General features: G+C 37.9%; 2 protein-coding genes across 2 annotated transcripts in view; both read left to right on the forward strand.

Annotated features, from left to right (window-relative positions):
• LOC128985623 (protein Abitram) overlaps positions 1–23,088 on the forward strand; it is a 301,921-nt gene that overhangs the window by 30,489 nt on the left and 248,344 nt on the right. The gene's annotated exons all lie outside the window — the stretch shown is intronic.
• On the forward strand, positions 12,768–14,387 carry LOC128984667 (probable tyrosyl-DNA phosphodiesterase). The gene is made up of 3 exons (XM_054404001.1): positions 12,768–12,820; positions 12,904–13,041; positions 14,153–14,387. The coding sequence occupies exons 1-3, from the start codon at positions 12,768–12,770 to the stop codon at positions 14,385–14,387; spliced, it is 426 nt and encodes a 141-aa protein (XP_054259976.1).

Below are 23,088 nucleotides of genomic sequence, written 5' to 3' on the forward strand. Positions count from 1 at the left end.
GAAGAATATGCTGTAGTTACAGGGGTCATTCGATGGGTCTAAAAATATCCAAGCTAGAAACTTGGATTTCAAAATTGTGATTTAATTAAAAAATGAAAAACAAACTATCAGAGTGAAGCTTTTAAGGGCACATAGTGTTTTTTTTCTAATAGCCTACTTGTTTTGATTTCTTGAAGTACATTGTACTGTTGTTCAATGTGTATATTATAAATGTATACAATATATTCTTGTAGTTAAAGTAACGCCTTACTCCCAAGAGAATATCTGTAAAGGCTTAGGATTAGAAGGTAAAATATGACTAGGGCCTATAAGAAAACTAGAAAAGAAAAACCTAAAGATTATACAAACTAATACATACCTCTACAATGCCACGATCCTTGACATTTAATACCTTCGCTCGATGCCAAATTTCATCGTACTTCACCACGCAGTAGAGATTTACTTTTATATAGGGGAACGGTATTCTGTAGTTCTTCTCTTCCCTTTTATATGTGTTACTGGAACATAAAAACGATGAAAGAGGTTAAAAATTGATAAAAAACTAGTTTTTCAAGAGTTGTAGTGTTTTGTAAATAGTATGAAACAAGCAATAGAAACCTATCGTGTTCGTAAATATTATTTTAAACTAATGGCCTAGAACTAAAAAGGTGACTTGATGGGGACCACAAAGACCACACTTACCCGTACGTCAAGGCACCGTTGGCATGAAACAAGCAATAGAAACCTATCGTGTTCGTAAATATTATTTTAAACTAATGGCCTAGAACTAAAAAGGTGACTTGATGGGGACCACAAAAACCACACTTACCCGTACGTCAAGGCACCGTTGGCAGCCTCTGGTGCAATATACCCCGAGGTGAAAGTGCACCTCCGGTAAGGCGCTGCGCTGCCGAGGCGGGTGATCTGAAACAGAGGGGAAAAAGTGTCACCATAACAATATTTTGGACGATAGTTAAAAACTTAGTCAAACCTAGTGTTTTATCGAACCTTGTACAGAGGGCAATGCGGTTAATTGCAATCAAACATAATTGGAATAGCGTTACAGGAATACATTACATCTACTGCTGACATCATTCGAGCCGATCGACGGCACACGTAAGTTATCATTCTTACACAAACTCGGTGTAAAACCGGGAATATTAAGAACAAGAATCAAGAAAGAGAGAAATTATTTGATTTAAAAAAATGTAAAATAAACTAGCCTAATATGTACAAAAGAAAATTGCAATTACAACTATAAAAATAAATATACATGCACATATATATGATAAAAATATAAATAATTAAATGTCAACTATAAAAATAAATACAACAAAAAATATATATCCATTTTTTTTAGAAAGAAATTTTTAAAAAATTTTTTATTTTAACTAGCCTAATATTTACACAAAAACAACAAAAACTACAAATTTACAATAACAACCATACTAAGGATAAAAAAATACATATTAATCACACAATAATTTCCGTACACACACACATACACAGTGAGAGCATCATAAATATATAATAATTTATGATGCTTATATATTTATGCATAATAAATACATATTAATGTAATAAAATATTAATGCAAAAATAAATATAAAGAGAGAAATTAGTTTATTAAAAAATCAAAAATAAACTAGCCTAATATGTACAAAAGAAAATTGCAATTTATTTATATAAATAAATGTCAACTATAAAAATAAATACAACAAAAAATATATTAATTTTTTTTTAGAAAGCAGTTAAAAGAAATTAATTTAAACTATAATGTGTAAAATATAATGTGTATATGCATAATAAATACATACAAAAGTCTTTTAAAAAAAAATTATTTATAAGACTTTCCAAGAACATTTTGTCATTTATCGATTTTTCAGGAATTCAAGTACATCGACGGGCTTTGTGAAAATGTTCAAGTTGAACACGAATGTGAAGTTGTGTTTAAATGCTATGAAATGATCTTTTCCCTTGTTAATAGCTACAATCAACTGTTCAGCTACAAGCCATTAGACCCCTTCCACACTTAGGAACAAAAAAAAAATATTACGAGAAAAATATAAGGAGAAAAAAAACTGTTGCACTTTCTCAAGACCTAACATTACCATTTTAAACTTCTTTTCTAATTTTGTTAACTCATAATTCCCCTTACTAAATAGAGCGGCATTAAAGCGTATTATACCAGAATTCCATCACCGATCTCAAATGTGCCGACGCGTAATGAAGCTTTGCCTTCTAAATGTGAAGCGGGGACGGGAAGATTGTCTAGAAAATAATCTGTGGCTGTGCCACCATCAGGCATGAGTGGAGCTGGTAGGAAATTTAAACAGACACTTTATCACACGCCGAGTGGAAGCTACCTCTAGGTTGATGTGCGCCTCGTATTTCAAGAGCAATGCTGAGTTGTACGGCTCGACCCAGCCGTCATGGACAGAAATGGGTCCATTCCTTGATTTGATGCTACCCTCGTTATCGTAGTCAAGCCGGTATTTAATGACGCCCTTCTCATTTACGTGGGTCGTTTCGCACGGAGGTTAGGTAAAAAAAATTAGAGCAGCTGCCTTTTTTAGTGTCCTAGCAAGGGAAGTCGGTTCTGTGATCGGTACCACAAGGGCCGTGAATCATGTGCCGCAGAACTGCTTCCTCCAGAGATGCAATATCAGCGTGGATGATAGAGTCTATGTCGGAAGCCTGAGGATGTGGGCATGCGGAAGACCCCGCATCGGCATCTCGGACGACGTGGACTATGTAGACAGACCGGCCGAACATAGCTCTGTTGCGCAGATCGCGGAGGAGTTCCAGCAGTTTGATATAAAAAACTCTACAAGCCGTCCTGGTATCACTGCGACCGCTGTTTCGATTACAGGCCTTTTTGTTTTCCTCCCAAGTCGCGCTGTAAGTGAAAGTGAGGAAAAATGTAGGAGAGCCGAGACGAGAAACTAAGGCCATAGAATTCTCATAACGCAATTTCATATATCTTTGTCCCCCGGTTAATGAACTTGGGAGGCAAACTTTGCCAGCTTGTACCCACCCCTCCCCCTGAACAGTCTCGTCATTGTTGATGTCGTTCAACACCTGACGTCCACCACAATTCGCTGCTTCAATCTCCTGAAACGGTGTTAAGATGTTTTAATTGATAACCATAACTATGATATATACTGTACATATATACGTTCTTGGTGTAAAACCGGGAATATTAAGAACAATAATCAAGAAAGAGAGAAATTAGTTGATTTAAAAAAAATGTAAAATAAACTAGCCTATTATGTACAAAAAAAATTGCAATTACAACTATAAAAATAAATATATATGCACATATATATGCACAAAAATATATAAATAATTAAATGTCAACTATAAAAATAAATACAACCAAAAATATAAATCCATTTTTTTAAGAAAGAATTTTTTTTTTATTTTTAATTTTAACTAGCCTAATATTTACACAAAAACAACAAAAATTACAAATTTACAATAACAACCATACTAAGGATAAAAAATACATATTAATCACACAATAATACACGTACACACACACATACACAGTGAGAGCATCATAAATATATAATAATTTATGATGCATATATATTTTTGCACCATAAATACATATTAATGTAATAAAATATTAATGCATAAATAAATATAAAGAGAGAAAAAAGTTTTTTAAAAATCAAAAATAAACTAGCCTAATATGTACAAAAGAAAATTGCAATTTATTTATACAAATAAATATATATGCACACATATATGCAAAAATAAATATATAAATAAATGTCAACTATAAAAATAAATACAACAAAAAATATATTCATTTTTCTAAAGAAAGCAGTTAAAAAAAATTAATTTAAATGTGTAAAATATAATGTGTATATATTTAAATATATATTTACATAATAAATACATACAAAAGTCTTTTTAAATTTTTTTTTATAAGACTTTCCAAGAACATTTATGTCATTTATCGATTTTTCAGGAAATCAAGTACATCGACGGGCTTTGTGAAAATGTTCAAGTTGAACACGAATGTGAAGTTGAGTTTAAATGCAATGAAATGATCTTGTCCCTTGTTAAAAGCTATAATCAACTGTTTAGCTACAAGCCGTTATACCCCTTCCACACTTCGGAACAAAAAAAAAATATAAGGAGAATCTCATGACCTAACATGACCATTTTAAACTTCTCTTCTAATTATGCTAACTCAGTGTTCCCCTTATTAAATAGAGCCGCATTAAAGCGTATTATACCAGAGATTCCATCACCGACCTGAAATGTGCCGACGCGTAATGAAGCTTCGCCTTCTAAATGTGAAGCGGGGACGGGAAGATTGTCTAGAAAATAATCTGTGGCTGTGCCACCATCAGGCATGAGTGGAGCTGGTAGGAAATTTAAACAGACACTTTATCACACGCCGAGTGGAAGCTACCTCTAGGTTGATGTGCGCCTCGTATTTCAAGAGCAATGCTGAGTTGTACGGCTCGTCCCAACCGTCATGGACAGAAATGGGTCCATTCCTTGATTTGATGCTACCCTCGTTATCGTAGTCAAGCCGGTATTTAATGACGCCCTTCTCATTTACGTGGGTCGTTTCGCACAGAGGTTTGGTAAAAAAAATTAGATCAGCTACCTTTTTTAGTGTCCCAGCAAGGGAAGTCGGTTCTGTGATCGGTACCACAAGGGCCGTGAATCATGTGCCGCAGAACTGCTTCCTCCAGAGATGGAATATCAGCGTGGATGATAGAGTCTATGTCGGAAGCCTGAACAGGTCCATCGCCTTCGATTTTAAATAGGATGTGGGCATGCGGAAGACCCCGCATCTGCATCTCGGATGACGTGGACTATGTAGACAGACCGGCCGAACATAGCTCCGCTGCGCAGATCGCGGAGGAGTTCCAGCAGTTTGATGTAAAATACTCTACAAGCCGTCCAGGTATCACTGCGACCGCTGTTTCGAGGATGGGCCTTTTTGTTTTCGTCCCAAGTCGCGCTGTAAATGAAAGTGAGGGAAAATGTAGGGAAGCAGAGACGAGAAACTAAAGCCATAGAATTCTCATAACGCAATTTCATATATATCTCGGTCCCCCGGTAAATGAACTTGGGCGGTAAACTTTGCCAGCTTGCACCCCACCCTCCCCCTGAACAGTCTCGTCATTTTTTATGTCATTCAACACCTGACGTCCACCACAATTCGCCGCTTCAATCTCCTGATAACCAGTAAAGAACAGGACATTTGAACAGTATTTAGTATGCGATAGCAAAAGTATAACGTTACATATTTTAATAAAACAAAAAAGTAATAGTGTATATGAGTCAATAATATTCGGTAGGTATAGGTAACAATATTACTTAAAATATCAATATTATAGCAACAATATTAACACAAGTCATCACAGAAAATACACCCGTGAATTTTAGTAAAATGTGAAATTTCACAGACTAACAGATGAAATTCTTTATAAGTCGTTGCATTTGGCCATACAAACTAAGAAACAAATAAAATGCACCATAATTCACCGCTTCAATCTCCTGATAGCCAGTAAACAGGACATTCAAACAGTTTTTAGTATGCGATAAGTCGTTTGCGTTAGGCCATACAAACCAAGAAACAAATAAAATTGACAAGATAACACACATATTGCACATAAAGCTAAACATACTCGAAATAAAGATATTTTTATGTTACCAAACAAGTCCTGAGATAAAGACCGTTTTCGGACACTTCGACCAAATGAGTCCGTGTAGGGCCTCATTGGTATTTTGTGTTTTTCCTGCAATACACTTTTCTAACAGATGGTTTGTAGATAACCTTTTGTAAAGAGGGATTATTGCATTCAGTACTTTTTGTGACATTGGTGTTTTTACCCTTTTTGCATGTTTTTCGGACATTTCCTTTCGTGCAATGGCGCGGTTATAGAAACACCAAGATTCAGGTCCGTCGGGGCATTAGCCATGCTTTGGCTTGTCATCAGTCGACACACTGAAGTGAAAGTAAATGGTTGCAAATATAGCAGTTGCAAATATGACGTTGCTGTTTACCGAGAATTTGGATAACTCATCTCTGTCAAGAATCCTAAACCACATCCAAGTCACCTCTCCTGGACAAATCGTCTCTATCCAATCGTAAAGACGTCTCACCCCTTTGAATAGTGGATCAAACATCATGTACTTTACCACCTCATCAATTTCCCTCTCCATGGTCAAGACCATTGTTTCTGTACCACATTATCAATCCTAACCCTGTGCCACTGAGGAATTACATTGTTGTGGCAGAGAGCCATCCCTTTATGTTGAACGACACGAGGGCACATATCAAGGTGAGCTTTAACGAGAATTTTAAAACGTATTGCTGAAAAGAATTCTACACCACATCCAAGTCATCTCTCCTGGACCCATCGTCTCTCCCCATTCTTATAGACGTCTCACCCCTTTGAATAGTGGATCAAACATCATGTACTTTACCACCTCATCAATATCCCTCTCCATGGACAAGACCATTTTTCTGTACCACATTATCAATCCTAACCCTGTGCCACTTAAGAATAACATTTTTGCGGCAGAGAGCCATCTCTTTATGATGTTACCAGTCTTGGAACGACACGAGGCAATCTCGACAACAGTCCTTTGGCAAAGAGAGACCAGGACAGATTTTTGGAGGAGGCCATTGCCTAGAATTTTGAGTTGTACCCCCCCCCCCCTTCATCGATTCATAGTTCAGTACCTAACATTTATTGAATGAAGGTGTACACATTGCAAGACAATTAATTGTATTTAATTGTGATGTAACCTTAATAAAAAGTAATAATTACCAATGTGCCATCACATTTTTAGGTCAGTATCAGTAACTAATTCTAATAAAAATCAGTTCTCGATACTGGTAACCTTACTACCTACAGTCGAGATTACATTTGTGAGTTGACAGGATTGTCAGAGAAAATCAGTGATGAAGATGAGATCCCAAAATATGCTCAAGAGTGTTTTGTGATTGCGAGAGACGATCAGCGGTGTCCCCGAGATCGCAAGATATGGCCACATTGAACCTTACTTAGTTTCTTGTCCTTGATTTAACTAGCCTAGCTTAATCAATAAGTAGATTTAGTTATAATTTAATTTACAAAACATTTCTCCGTAGCATTGAGTTTTTTCTGCAGCATCCCAGTCAGTAGTAAGGAGCACCGTAGACGCATGCAAGAATCCCGCAACATGGGAGAGGCCATGAAGTACATGCATGAGGCCAAGAAACGCAGCCAAGGAAAGATCTGTGAGAAGCTCAAGGCCGCTAGTCCATACAACTTCTTTCTTACATCCATCACGGATTCAAAGAAAACACATACTGAGCCCCTGTCACTGTTGATGCACGGTAGAGGAAACATGTGTACTATGTAGTTAAGGTTGTAACTTTGACCCCATCCTTTGACCAGGGGTAGGCATATTGGAACAGCCACTTCTATCCGAAACAGAGCGTGAAGTACTGACATTCCTTGACGTAGTGCGTCTGGAAGAAGACGTTGCAACACTTCGGGCACGTGAGCCCACTGAGGAGCGAGAGGATGATGCCGAAGCAATAACAGAGTCGTGAAGAGAGTTATCATTATGAGTCTGGGAGGTGTGTAATTCCAGAGCTTCCGCAACGGCTGAAGACTGGGACTCAACACCTGAGTCAAGTTGTAAAGGTTCTCCACTGGCACACAAACGAGAACCCTCAGGCACATGCCTACCATGTACACCAGGTACTCATTGTACTGGTAGTCGAAGATCTGAACGGGTCTAACGTCGTTAATGGATGACGGAAACATACACTGAATTCCATTAAGGTTATTATACTCATCAATAAGTTCCTGGATTGGTCTATCGGCCACAACCTCCTTAACCCTTGACTGGAAGGTCGGTTCAAACTCAGATAAAGGGTGGTTGGAGAGAATTATGATAGCATCAGTCCAACGAACTGGGATGGCGTAGCCTCGGCACTTCTGGTCGACATTAACCTTATCACCACTAAGTAAAGGGTCAAGTAGCATGAAATTTTTTTTATGGAATCCTAGTGTGAACTCGTCAAACACAATCAGTTGTGCACCGTAGGATTTAAGTCACTCATAAAGAAGTCACCACTGTCGCTATTCAGGAACATGCGACAAGACTGGTCCTCCAAGGACAACACCCCATAGGCAAAGGCTGTTTTACTCATGTTGGCCTCTCCACTGAAAAACAAGTGGCGTTTGATTGCCTCTCCAACCCATCCATGATTTAACTGATGATTCATCTTATAACCACCAAATTGTGGAAGTTTTTTCTGCTTCATCTCAGCATAAACATCATTGAAATACTTTAAACTGTGCTCATTTTGGTAAGCAAGTGAATCATACTTGGTCCTGACATCTGAGAAAGGAGGATAAGCGACTTCGCATAATCAGACAGTTCTGAGGTCTTGCAATTGTACAAACAAGGAAGTCCTCCTTGCTGCAGTACCGTATTGTTGCCTCCCTAACCCTGACACTGGACACATGCATTGATGATACAAACATTCTTCCCTTTAGCTGCATGTGATCAACACTGGTTCCAATATTGCTTTGTACTGCATTCCTGTATTAGGCTGTTAGTTTTTCTATAGTACTCGCCTTTAGGCTACCGTAGGCCTTACCGCCAAGCGGATCACCTGTGCCACGGTTAGCAGTCACAATTTTTCTTCGGCCTTTTCCTAACCGTTTCGTCACATGATTCAAGCATTCATTTTTTTTTTATTTCCTTCCCAGGATAAACATTTATGGCTGAAACACATAATGTAATACGTTTAACCAAAATAAACGCATTGTATACTTTTCTTGTAAAAAAAAATAATCTTCAATTTTATAATTTAGTATAGTATACAAAAAGTTTATAGTTTTCGAGATAGAAACAAAAAGCCCAAAATCCGTCCCTTTACCCCCCCCCTTCCTTTACCCCCTCCACTACCCTGGCTCAAAACCTAGGAGTCAGGATTTTGGTATGTTAACACACTAAGCCTCCTGAACAAGTTTCTAAAAGAATCGCTTAGTTACCTGCCCACGAACTCTACACCCGCTTTTGGATCATTCATTGACTGGACTAGAAATGGTTTACTTTTGGGACTTGTGGTGAACTATACCATTGCCATATTGTTTATGGTAGTCGCATGAATAAAATATTACGGGCATTGTGGTACTTACTGCAAGTTGTCCATCATGTTTTGAAGACTTTCTAATCTGTTGTTCAGAACGAAATAAAAATTTAGTGGTGACATCACTTCACACACTGTCACCTCCAAATCCCACAAAGGTTCTGACGACCCAGAGGGCTGAATTGGTGGGAAATCTTGCGTAAGAATAACCTCCCCATTCTTCACCACCTCCCCGGGAATGATCCCATTCAAAGACTCCGCCTGGACAATGTTAACATTACTGACCTGTAATATTTTAGTAAGGAAGGGTCTGAGGCACACAGGTTTTGGCACATAGAAGTAAGGAATAGAAGAAACATTAAATAGTACACTAACACGTTAGTGCTAGTATCTATCTTGGGTAAGCGGAATTGTACTCCACTGAAATTTTACTTTATTTAGAACAAATTTAATTACAAAATTTATAGTGTGCCTTAATGCTACCGCCGTTATTAGACTCCCTCCATTAATTTAGCTCAAAATGTACAGCCTGGATTTTTACCCTCTGTCCATATATAGAATTTAGTAAACATTTTTTAATTAGTAGGCGTTTTTATAGATATACATTTAATTAGCTATTTATTTTCTTACACTTTTGACATGATATAGGCAAATAAAATGTTTGAGGCAAACATTAAAATAATTCAAAACGTGTATTAACTGAAGTTTTCCTACTTTTTCAGTGGAAACAATTGTCCCTTGAACAAATATCATATCCTTAACACTTTGATAATTCAAGGGCGAAGTTTGCCTCAAGTACGGTATTTACATGAAGTGCCGTTCTCTGATATTACTATTACATTACTATTAACATTACTTTTACTTAACATTACTATTACTAAAAACTTGTTTTTCAAACCCAAACAAAGTCTGGCAATACAAGAAGCGACATTTCAGCCTTGTCAAGTAGTCTACTTAAATATCTTGGGATGAAGACCCTGTTTGATAAAAAAATTCCGAACAGTGACCACCCTTCCAAATATGGATGGAATCTTCTCGTGAATTGGTAGAAGTATATAGTAGTTAGAAACTTTGTAAGCAGATACTTGGTTTTCTAAGTGTCTAACAAAGTCATCAATGCTTAAATCCATAGTGTCTAGCCTTAGAGGTTTATTAAATTCTTTCTGTAAGAAAAAACAAACATATGAAGAAAATAATAACAGGCATGGCAAACAAATCAAAGGCAAGCCAAAAAATATTACATGGCTGATGTACTGACGAGAGCAACCCGTCAGGAACACCCCCCACCACAACGCCGTGCCGAACGCTTCTGAATCTTACCGAAATCGAACTGTTCACCGTAAATTGTTATCACTGTCGCTCAGGGTTTCTATTTGGAGGAAAATCCCTTTCTAGGGATATGTAGGGCTTTCGGGGAAATGTAACTAGCTAAATTGTTATGTTAATTTTGTTGTTCCAGTTTCCAAGATGAAGGAGATTGCAAATATCTAATATATAAAATTCTCGTGTCACAGTGTTTGTCTGCAAACTCCTCCGGAACGACTTCACCGATCGTTATGAAATTTGGTGTGTAAATTCTGTAGGTATGCGAATCGGACGTAAACTATTTCCCGTTTCGAAATTCTTAAAAGGGCTCCGCCCCAGTGGCTCTGGAGTTTCCCATGTTAACCTTATGAGAAATGGAATTAATGAATCTTAACAGCTGTTTCAATTAAACAAGTTGGTTCTGTTCTATGATGTTCAATAGCATTAAAGTTACAAGGATTACCAACAGGGTGCAGCACTATTACGATCAAGTCTTCTTAGATAACGCATCGCTGTCAAGAATCCTACACCACACCCAAGTCATCTATCCTGGACCCATCGTCTCTCCCCATTCGTATAGACGTATAGACGTCTCACCCCATTGAATAGTGGATCAAACATCATGTACTTTACCACCTCATCAATATCCCTCTCCATGGACAAGACCATTGTTTCTGTACCACATTATCAATCCTAACCCTGTGCCACTGAGGAATTACATTGTTGTGGCAGAGAGCCATCCCTTTATGATGTTACCAGTCTTGGAACGACACGAGGGCACGTATCAAGGTGAACTTGACGTTGCTGTTTACCGAGAATTTGGATAACGCAACGCTGTCAAGAATCCTACACCACATCCAAGTCGCCTCTCCTGGACCAATCGTCTCTCCCCATTCCTATAGACGTCTCATCCCATTGAATAGTGGATCAAACATCATGTACTTTACCACCTCATCAATTTCCCTCTCCATAGACAAGATCATTGTTTTTGTACCACATTATCAATCCTAACCCAGTGCCACTGAGGAATAACATTGTTGTATCAGTGAGCCGTCCCTTTGTGATGCTATCAGTCTTTGATACACACGAGGGCACATATAAAGGTGAACTTGACGTTGCTGTTTACCGAGAATTTGGATAACTCATCTCTGTCAAGAATCCTAAACCACATCCAAGTCACCTCTCCTGGACCAATCGTCTCTCTCCAATCGTAAAGACGTCTCACCCCTTTGAATAGTGGATCAAACATCATGTACTTTACCACCTCATCAATTTCCCTCTCCATGGTCAAGACCATTGTTTCTGTACCACATTATCAATCCTAACGCATCTCTGTCAAGAATCCTACACCACAACCAAGTCACCTCTCCCGGACCAATCGTCCCTCTCCAATCGTATAGACGTCTCACCCCTTTGAATAGTGGATCAAACATCATGTACTTTACCACCTCATCAATTTTCCTCTCCATAGACAAGACCATTGTTTCTGTACCACATTATCAATCCTAACCCAGTGCCACTGAGGAATAACATTGTTGTGGCAGTGAGCCATCCCATTGTGATGCTACCAGTCTTGGAACGACACGAGGGCACGTATCAAGGTGAACTTGACGTTGCTGTTTACCGAGAATTTGGATAACGCATCGCTGTCAAGAATCCTACACCACATCCAAGTCGCTTCTCCTGGACCAATCGTCTCTCTCCAATCGTATAGACGTCTCACCCCTTTGAATAGTGGATCAAACATCATGTACTTTACCACCTCATCAATTTCCCTCTCCATAGACAAGATCATTGTTTTTGTACCACATTATCAATCCTAACCCTGTGCCACTGAGGAATTACATTGTTGTATCAGTGAGCCGTCCCTTTGTGATGCTATCAGTCTTTGATACACACGAGGGCACATATAAAGGTGAACTTGACGTTGCTGTTTACCGAGAATTTGGATAACTCATCTCTGTCAAGAATCCTAAACCACATCCAAGTCACCTCTCCTGGACCAATCGTCTCTATCCAATCGTAAAGACGTCTCACCCCTTTGAATAGTGGATCAAACATCATGTACTTTACCACCTCATCAATTTCCCTCTCCATGGTCAAGACCATTGTTTCTGTACCACATTATCAATCCTAACCCTGTGCCACTGAGGAATTACATTGTTGTGGCAGAGAGCCATCCCTTTATGTTGAACGACACGAGGGCACATATCAAGGTGAGCTTTAACGAGAATTTTAAAACGTATTGCTGAAAAGAATTCTACACCACATCCAAGTCATCTCTCCTGGACCCATCGTCTCTCCCCATTCTTATAGACGTCTCACCCCTTTGAATAGTGGATCAAACATCATGTACTTTACCACCTCATCAATATCCCTCTCCATGGACAAGACCATTTTTCTGTACCACATTATCAATCCTAACCCTGTGCCACTTAAGAATAACATTTTTGCGGCAGAGAGCCATCTCTTTATGATGTTACCAGTCTTGGAACGACACGAGGCAATCTCGACAACAGTCCTTTGGCAAAGAGAGAAAAAAGTTCCTCAGGGTCAAGAAATGATTCTGGAAACAACAGTTCTAACAACAACGATATAAAGAAAACTATGGCCACCCAATCAAGGTAAACTATATATTTTGTTCAAAATTTATTATTTTTTAATTCTTCTTTTACTACCTTATTAAAAAACATAATGGTAAACGACTTGTATTTGCTATTATAGACGAGTAGCTATTTCCAACGTCTTAATGGTACTTGGAACTGTTGTAGGTTCTTTAGTCAAAAAACACTTTTGGTACACATTTTTTGTGGTGGGGCTTTTTGGTGGTTAAAAAGCAGGACTCCTGACCTGGAATTCTGCGTCCGATTCTGGCCAACCGCTAACGGCTCTGTGATTTTCCAGTGACCAGTTTGGAGCCCAACTCAAGTTGTAGATTCACATCTAGAAAAGAAATATTTTCTCTCAGATGGGAAAAAACTGTCCCTTTATTGGAAAACTCTTTCCACTAAATGCCATTAGAGGTTAGCTATTGTTACACCAAAATATTTAATAATGACTGTCTTCATGGATCTAAAATTAACAGTTTCCAAGTCTGGGTCTTTTATCAGAGGCCTTTACTGCTCTTCACCTGAGTTTTCTCCAGTTATATGTAGTCCAATTTCCCTTAGTTTACGTAATACATGAAATGGGGAAAATTCAACTTTTGAGTATTTTGACCAGGACAGATTTTTGGAGGAGGCCATTGCCTAGAATTTTGAGTTGTACCTACCCCCCCCCCCCTTCATCGATTCATAGTTCAGTACCTAACATTTATTGAATGAAGGTGTACACATTGCAAGATAATTAATTGTATTTAATTGTGATGTAACCTTAATAAAAAGTAATAATTACCAATGTGCCATCACATTTTTAGGTCAGTATCAGTAACTAATTCTAATAAAAATCAGTTCTCGATACTAATAACCTTACTACCTACAGTCGAGATTACATTTGTGAGTTGACAGGATTGTCAGAGAAAATCAGTGATGAAGATGAGATCCCAAAATATGCTCAAGAGTGTTTTGTGATTGCGAGAGACGATCAGCGGTGTCCCCGAGATCGCAAGATATGGCCACATTGAACCTTACTTAGTTTCTTGTCCTTGATTTAACTAGCCTAGCTTAATCAATAAGTAGATTTATTTATAATTTAATTTACAAAACATTTCTCCGTAGCATTGAGTTTTTTCTGCAGCATCCCAGTCAGTAGTAAGGAGCACCGTAGACGCATGCAAGAATCCCGCAACATGGGAGAGGCCATGAAGTACATGCATGAGGCCAAGAAACGCAGCCAAGGAAAGATCTGTGAGAAGCTCAAGGCCGATAGTCCATACAACTTCTTTCTTACATCCATCACGGATTCAAAGAAAACACATACTGAGCCCCTGTCACTGTTGATGCACGGTAGAGGAAACATGTGTACTATGTAGTTAAGGTTGTAACTTTGACCCCATCCTTTGACCAGGGGTAGGCATATTGGAACAGCCACTTCTATCCGAAACAGAGCGTGAAGTACTGACATTCCTTGACGTAGTGCGTCTGGAAGAAGACGTTGCAACACTTCGGGCACGTGAGCCCACTGAGGAGCGAGAGGATGATGCCGAAGCAATAACAGAGTCGTGAAGAGAGTTATCATTATGAGTCTGGGAGGTGTGTAATTCCAGAGCTTCCGCAACGGCTGAAGACTGGGACTCAACACCTGAGTCAAGTTGTAAAGGTTCTCCACCGGCACACAAACGAGAACCCTCAGGCACATGCCTACCATAGTACACCAGGTACTCATTGTACTGGTAGTCGAAGATCTGAACGGGTCTAACGTCGTTAATGGATGACGGAAACATACACTGAATTCCATTAAGGTTATTATACTCATCAATAAGTTCCTGGATTGGTCTATCGGCCACAACCTCCTTAACCCTTGACTGGAAGGTCGGTTCAAACTCAGATAAAGGGTGGTTGGAGAGAATTATGATAGCATCCGTCCAACGAACTGGGATGGCGTAGCCTCGGCACTTCTGGTCGACATTAACCTTATCACCACTAAGTAAAGGGTCGAGTAGCATGAAATTTTTTTTTATGGAATCCTAGTGTGAACTCGTCAAACACAATCAGTTGTGCACCGTAGGATTTAAGTCACTCATAAAGAAGTCACCACTGTCGCTAGGAAGGAACATGCGACAAGACTGGTCCTCCAAGGACAACACCCCATAGGCAAAGGCTGTTTTACTCATGTTGGCCTCTCCACTGAAAAACAAGTGGCGTTTGATTGCCTCTCCAACCCATCCATGATTTAACTGATGATTCATCTTATAACCACCAAATTGTGGAAGTTTTTTCTGCTTCATCTCAGCATAAACATCATTGAAATACTTTAAACTGTGCTCATTTTGGTAAGCAAGTGAATCATACTTGGTCCTGACATCTGAGAAAGGAGGATAAGCGACTTCGCATAATCAGACAGTTCTGAGATCTTGCAATTGTACAAACAAGGAAGTCCTCCTTGCTGCAGTACCGTATTGTTGCCTCCCTAACCCTGACACTGGACACATGCATTGATGATACAAACATTCTTCCCTTTAGCTGCATGTGATCAACACTGGTTCCAATATTGCTTTGTACTGCATTCCTGTATTAGGCTGTTAGTTTTTCTATAGTACTCGCCTTTAGGCTACCGTAGGCCTTACCGCCAAGCGGATCACCTGTGCCACGGTTAGCAGTCACAATTTTTCTTCGGCCTTTTCCTAACCGTTTCGTCACATGATTCAAGCATTCTTTTTTTTTTTATTTCCTTCCCAGGATAAACATTTATGGCTGAAACACATAATGTAATATGTTTAACCAAAATAAACGCATTGTATACTTTTCTTCTAAAAAAAATAATCTTCAATTTTATAATTTAGTATAGTATACAAAAAGTTTATAGTTTTCGAGATAGAAACAAAAAGCCCAAAATCCGTCCCTTTACCCCCCCCCCCCTTCCTTTACCCCCTCCACTACCCTGGCTCAAAACCTAGGAGTCAGGATTTTGGTATGTTAACACACTAATCCTCCTGAACAAGTTTCTAAAAGAATCGTTTAGTTACCTGCCCACGAACTCTACACCCGCTTTTGGATCATTCATTGACTGGACTAGAAATGGTTTACTTTTGGGACTTGTGGTGAACTATACCATTGCCATATTGTTTATGGTAGTCGTATGAATAAAATATTACGGGCATTGTGGTACTTACTGCAAGTTGTCCATCATGTTTTGAAGACTTTCTAATCTGTTGTTCAGAACGAAATAAAAATTTAGAGGTGACATCACTTCACACACTGTCACCTCCAAATCCCACAGTGGTTCTGACGACCCAGAGGGCTGAATTGGTGGGAAATCTTGCGTAAGAATAACCTCCCCATTCTTCACCACCTCCCCGGGAATGATCCCATTCAAAGACTCCGCCTGGACAATTTTAACATTATTGACCTGTAATATTTTAGTAAGGAAGGGTCTGAGGTACACAGGTTTTGGCACATAGAAGTAAGGAATAGAAGAAACATTAAATAGTACACTAACACGTTAGTGCTAGTATCTATCTTGGGGAAGCGGAATTTTATTCCACTGATATTTTAATTTATTTAGAACAAATTAAATTATAAAATTTATAGTGTACATTTTTTTTATTAGTAGGCGTTTTTATAGATATACGTTTAATTAGCTATTTATTTTCTTACACTTTTGACATGATATAGGCAAATAAAATGTTTGAGGCAAACATCAAAATAATCCAAAACGTGTATTAACTGAAGTTTTCCTACTGTTTCAGTGGAAACAATTTGTCCCTTGAACAATTATCATATACTTAACACTTTTATAATTCAAGGGCGAAGTTTGCCTCAAGTACGGTATTTACATGATGTGTCGTTCTCTGATATTACTATTACATTACTATTAACATTATTTTTCCTTTACATTACTATTAGTAAAAACTTTTCTTTTTCAAACCCAAACAAAGTCGGACAATACAAGAAGCGACATTTCAGCCTTGTCAAGTAGTCTACTTAAATATCTTACAAAATAATAAACATAATATTTACATTCTATAAACCAATTATATTTATTATGTACAATATAGCCGCAATGGCTTTGTCATCATGTTTATCATGCCATCTGGGATGAAGACCCTCTTAGATAAAAAAATTCCGAACAGTGATCACCCTTCCAAATAGGCCCTTCCTTGCTTATCACAAGTATATTTCTTGAAAGTTTATGTAATGTTCAGACTTTCTTCATTTTCCCGTTTTTCTTTTGTTTTTTTTTATGGTTGTAATCTTGCTTGTACAAAGATATATTAAATGTAATATGTTACAGCCTTTTGAGATAAATATATTTGTATATCTTGTCACCTTCGGCTTCAAGCTGCCTGAATTGTCAGGTAATGCATTACGTTTTAATATTCAATTACAAAGCATATTGTTACTTACGGTTACGAACAACCTTTCGTCTTTTTCTGGTGGTTTCAACGCGTTGACAGAAATCTTTTCGTGTTTTGTAATGAGCATGTCATAATCAGCTACTTTATAAACAGACACTTGTTTTTTTACTTTTATTCAAAATTATATTGAAACCTATTTGGACCTACGGTATCCAACTCTGGGGAACCACTTCCAACTCAAACATAGAAATAGTTCAAAGGTTTCAATCGAAAACACTGAGAAAAATTTTACAAGCACCTTGGTTTGTCACAAATAAAGTAATTCATCAAGATACAAAATTACCCTACTAATATTTTTGTTCTAATATTTTAGAAATTATCGATTCCCCCTTCGTTTGCCAAGTATTCATTCTCAATTATTTTCACTCGCTCACACATCCTTGTCGAATCATCTTGACCCATACTCGCTATCTTGTCTTCTGTTATTTTTGTACTTGAGAAGAGTTGAATGAAACATTTCTCCTTGCCAGAAAACCTTTAATGTCTGCCCATACTAGCTCAATTAGGTATACGTCCGAGTGATAAGGAGGGAGTCTCGGCCTTAGGCGACCTTCTCCCTTCACTGTTTCATCCAGAAGATAGCGGAGTAGTCTTGATTTGTACAGATTATCAATTGATACAGTACTGGGACGAACGAGTTCGGTGAATGGGATGTTGGATAGCCATTCTTCCATGCTTTTCTTCCATGTTTTCTACTTTTCGCTGTCGGAGCCTTTTCAATTAGTACGTTGTGGTATGAAGCGTTATCCACTACTAAAACACTTCTGGCTTTAAATTTGGAAGAAGTTTCTTCGTCAAACACTTCATAAACGTTTCCTGATTAACATTGTCGTACTAGTCCCTCGTATGTTTTGAAGCTTTCCATGTCTTGAACGCGTTTGGGATAAACCCCATTTCACCACCGGCGTGTATAATAATAAAAAACATTTCTCAGTTTACCGTGAGCCTCACAATTTGCCTTACAAACTAAAAGCTTAGATAAAAAATTGAGAATGGTTGGTCAAAATGGCGGAGCAGCACTGATGTGATTTTCAAAAACGCATTTTTATATAGTTGGAACAATCCTTTAGATCAATTACATTGATTGTTGTGCTTTTATATGCATAAAAGGGGGTAATCGTGTTATTTTAAGCAAAACAGGTGGTGAAAACGTTATATGTCAGATATTTTGATGACGTCATACCAGGAAAATGCAGTGGATGCAGACGTGACATCCGAGTGGAAAATCCTTTTTTAGACACCTAAATTGACATTTAATGGTCAGTCTTTCTATAAATGACATCCACACAGCCTAGATGTCAGACTAATAGGTGTTTTTGTGAGATTTATCTAGTTTCTTGACTTTATCCTTTGAGTAAGAATATAAATATGGTATGTTTGTAAAGCTCTTAAAACGTTCTACAACTTTTGTCATTGGTTGTTTTTTTATATATTGTATCAATAAATCGGGTTTTACCAATACCACATAAAAATATTTAAAAATACGGGGTTTTGCTTGAAAAATGTACTAAAGATACAACAAATGTGGAAATAAAAGAAAGATAGCCTGTAAAGTTATCTTTCAATAAAAAAAGTATATCCCGATCCGATACATGTTATGCGAAATACATACTTAATAATAAATCCTTTGCCGCCATATTGATGACGTCATAGCCGGAAAACGTGGGGGGTAGGAGGTAAACACACAGTTTCAGTCAGTTTAAACTCCCTAGACATTAAACTAAAAGGTTATGCAAGAATATTTAGCATACGCAAGTTTGCACACCCAAGAGTAGTTGCTGGACTATGGGAGAAGAGCATAATATAATGTTATTAGCTTCACATATAGCCGACACACATTTAATGTTTAATGGCTAAGATGACCATCAATTATTAAGAGCACTGGAAATTTCATTTTTTTCATTCAGCCACGGAAATTCATCCTGGCGTTTCCTATGTATTCAAAAAATACTTGGCCCGTCTTCCATCCTGAAATGGATCTCCCAATGTTCCAATCTGCATAACAGTTTTGTGCAATTTCTCTTGAAACTCTAACGTAAGGAAAGAAAATGCAAAGGGGGACTACTTCCCCAGTGGCGTTAATTGTGATGAGAGTGGATATATTTTCTTTCTCGAAGCCAAAGAATGGAAAAATTCTACAACTATGGAAAAATTCTCTTAGTTAATGGGTAGCACCAACCCAGTGTCTGGGTGAGTTGTGAACCCAGACTCATCAGCATTATAAATCCTTGTAGGATCTTTCAAAATGTCAAGAAAATCTTTCTCTCTTAAATAATCCTTCAGGCCATTTCCCGACGCTCTGATCTTTTCCTCAGTCACACTTGCTCGGCCTCTATTGATGACTTCTGCATTCCGATGCGTTATCAGAGGATGTCTTTTTAAGAAACCAGTTATCCAGTTGTTAGCTGGCTTATTGATTGTGAAGGGCGTTTTACGCTGGTCGTCCGTCCAATTTTTTTTACAGTTTCAACCAGTGTTCGTTTTTGAAGGGGAAACCCCTTTTTGCCTTTGCTACGATGTAGCTAGTTTAAATATTCTCTTTGTTGGTAGGTAATAGTGTCTCAGTGCCGATGCGTCTCCCCTCTGGGTGTTTATCTTTGCTTGTAGGGTCGAAAAAGGAACCTTGTGTCTTTTTCTGGTGGTTTCATTTCGTTGAAAGAAATCTTTTCATGTTTTGGAAGAAGAAAATAATAATTTCCAACTTTGTACGCAGATATGTGTTTTGATAAATGTTTGGCAAATTCATCCATGCTTAACTTCATTTTGTCCAGCCTTAGAGGTTTATTAAATTCTTTCTGTAAGAAAAAACAAACATATGAAGAAAATAATAACAGGCATGGCAAACAAATCAAAGGCAAGCCAAAAAAATATTACATGGCTGATGTACTGACGAGACCAACCCGTCAGGAACACCCCCCACCACAACGCCGTGCCGAACGCTTCCGAATCGTACCGAAATCGAACTGTTCACGGATAAATTGTTATCTCTATCACTGTCGCTCAGTGTTTCTATTTGGAGGAAAATCCCTTTCTAGGGATATGTAGGGCTTTCGGGGAAATGTAACTGGCTAAATTGTTATGTTAATTTTGTTGTTCCAGTTTCCAAGATGAAGGAGATTGCAAATATAAGTCTATAAAAATGTAAACATTATCAGTATACCTACTAACCTACCCAATGCTTAGGTGCTTAGTAACTTTGTGACGAACAACATAATATAACTTACTTATTTATACTTTACTTAGCTCAGAGTATACGTATCATTTGTAATTTTTAATTATTATTTAAGAAATCATAATTAATTACATATAATTTAAATCAATTTAACATTAAACGGCTAGGTCGTTCCTATCAGTGTTAGTATAGTAAAAGGTTTGGTCATTAGAAGAAATGGTTCTGATATTCCGTTCCGATTTCAAATACACTGTCCCTTTTCCAGACAGACGAAAGCAGAATACTTAACGGCAGGGCACGAGGGCGGGGGATTTTCCTATCGGGAAGGTCTCGTGTTGAACTGTCATTGATCCGTTTTTAATTTGTCATCAATATTTTGATCCTAATGGCTAATTTTCAAGCTATGTACCAAGTTTTTGTAAAAGATCTCTTTTCTTTGGGGTCATGAAGAGTTGTCAAATACGGTTAACACTTAATTGTTTAGTACTTATTGCATTAAATATATTTAACAGTTTTGAATGTATGTGACGACTCTTAACAAGCCAAAGGACAAAGTTTTATTCAACAATTTGGTGCACAGCTATTAAATGAAGCTTTAGGTTCAAAAACTTGATCGCAGACTAAATAATAGATTACCGACAGTACATCAGATATTTAAACTTTTTATTTGTAAAAACATAAACCAGAGGATTAACATCTTTAAATCAAGTTAGCAGAGCAGCAAAAATAAGTCGTTGAGTTAGGCCATACAAATTAAGAAACGAATAAAATTGACAAGACAACACACATATTGCACATAAAGCTAAACAAACTCGAAATAAAGATATTTTTAAGTTACCAAACAAGTCCAATTAAGTAGTATAACATAATTAGATATGACAATGTATTAAACGTATAATACATAAAGATAATTATGTGATATAGGGTCAATTAAGTGTGATGTAGTGAAAAAATCTTAATTAATACTAGTTTAGAATGTTAGCGTCGGCTGCTAGACATTTTGAAAATTAAAACTTAATTTCTAAAATACTGGGACCCAAAACTAAAATTATGGCTTCGGCATTCCCTAGTTTTCAAAATTATCTTTCTTTCAACACAAAAATCATGAAAATCCGTCGAGTGGTTGATTAAGAATCGTGAAATAAAAAAAACACTGTTTCGTTTTAATATTATAGATTAATATTTTACTTAATTAATATTAAAATATGAATTAATATTTAATATTAATTTATATCTATATTAATATTAATATTAAAATCTTAATTAAAAATTATTGTATAAAACAGTCAATAGCGAAGACCAAACGAGTGAAAAGAGGCTTCTAGGGGAATATAATTTGACATTCTATGTATCATTTCTGGTGATTCTTACTTGCTTTATTAGAACCAACTTTCACTTTATTGCCCTTTACATAACATAACTCAGTTTAGTGTTGCGACTAGGCTTCTCAAACAGTCAAAATTTGGCAATTTGGCGTGGTAATAACAATTACAATTATTTAAACCCCCTACAATATTTAGCCCATTACACTTCGGAACGAAATAAATAAAAAGGAGAAAAAAAACTGTTGCACTTTCTCGATACCTGACTTTACCATTTTAAACTTCTCTTCTAATTTCGCTAACTCAGCGTTCCCCTTATTAAATAAAGCCGCATTAAAGCGTATTCTACCAGAGATTCCATCAGTTGGTCAGCTGCCCTATAAGAAAGGGGACTTCCTTGCAGCTGCCCTACAAGAAAGGGGACTTCCTTGCAGCTGCCCTACAAGAAAGGGGACTTCCTTGCAGCTGCCCTACAAGAAAGGGGACTTCCTTGCAGCTGCCCTACAAGAAAGGGGACTTCCTTGCAGCTGCCCTACAAGAAAGGGGACTTCCTTGCAGCTGCCCTACAAGAAAGGGGACTTCCTTGCAGCTGCCATACAAGAAAGGGGACTTCCTTGCAGCTGCCCTACAAGAAAGGGGACTTCCTTGCAGCTGCCCTACAAGAAAGGGGACTTCTTTGCAGCTGCCCTACAAGAAAGGGGACTTCCTTGCAGCTGCGCTACAAGAAAGGGGACTTCCTTGCAGCTGCCCTACAAGAAACTCGGACTTCCTTGCAGCTGCCCTACAAGAAAGGGGACTCCCTTGCAGCTGCGCTACAAGAAAGGGGACTTCCTTGCAGCTGCGCTACAAGAAAGGTCACTCCCTTGCAGCTGCGCTACAAGAAAGGTCACTCCCTTGCAGCTGCGCTACAAGAAAGGTCACTCCCTTGCAGCTGCGCTACAAGAAAGGTCACTCCCTTACAGCTGCAGACATACAGATGGTAACAAAATATCCACCTTTGCCACCCACTATCCAACGGTAGTTCGGCACCACTGAGAGAAATTATCTCCGTCATCTTCACCCATGTTTCAGCTGATTTATATAAAGTAAGAGTGTGCTGATAACTGTTATTTGTTATATCCTTGGTTTTAAAATGACTGATATATTTTTCTCCTAAGGCCTT

This window comes from Macrosteles quadrilineatus, unplaced genomic scaffold (genome assembly GCF_028750875.1).
Source record: "Macrosteles quadrilineatus isolate MER2022 unplaced genomic scaffold, UCM_ALF_1.0 Scaffold_2__2_contigs__length_208266976, whole genome shotgun sequence".
NCBI classification, from domain to species: domain Eukaryota; kingdom Metazoa; phylum Arthropoda; class Insecta; order Hemiptera; family Cicadellidae; genus Macrosteles; species Macrosteles quadrilineatus.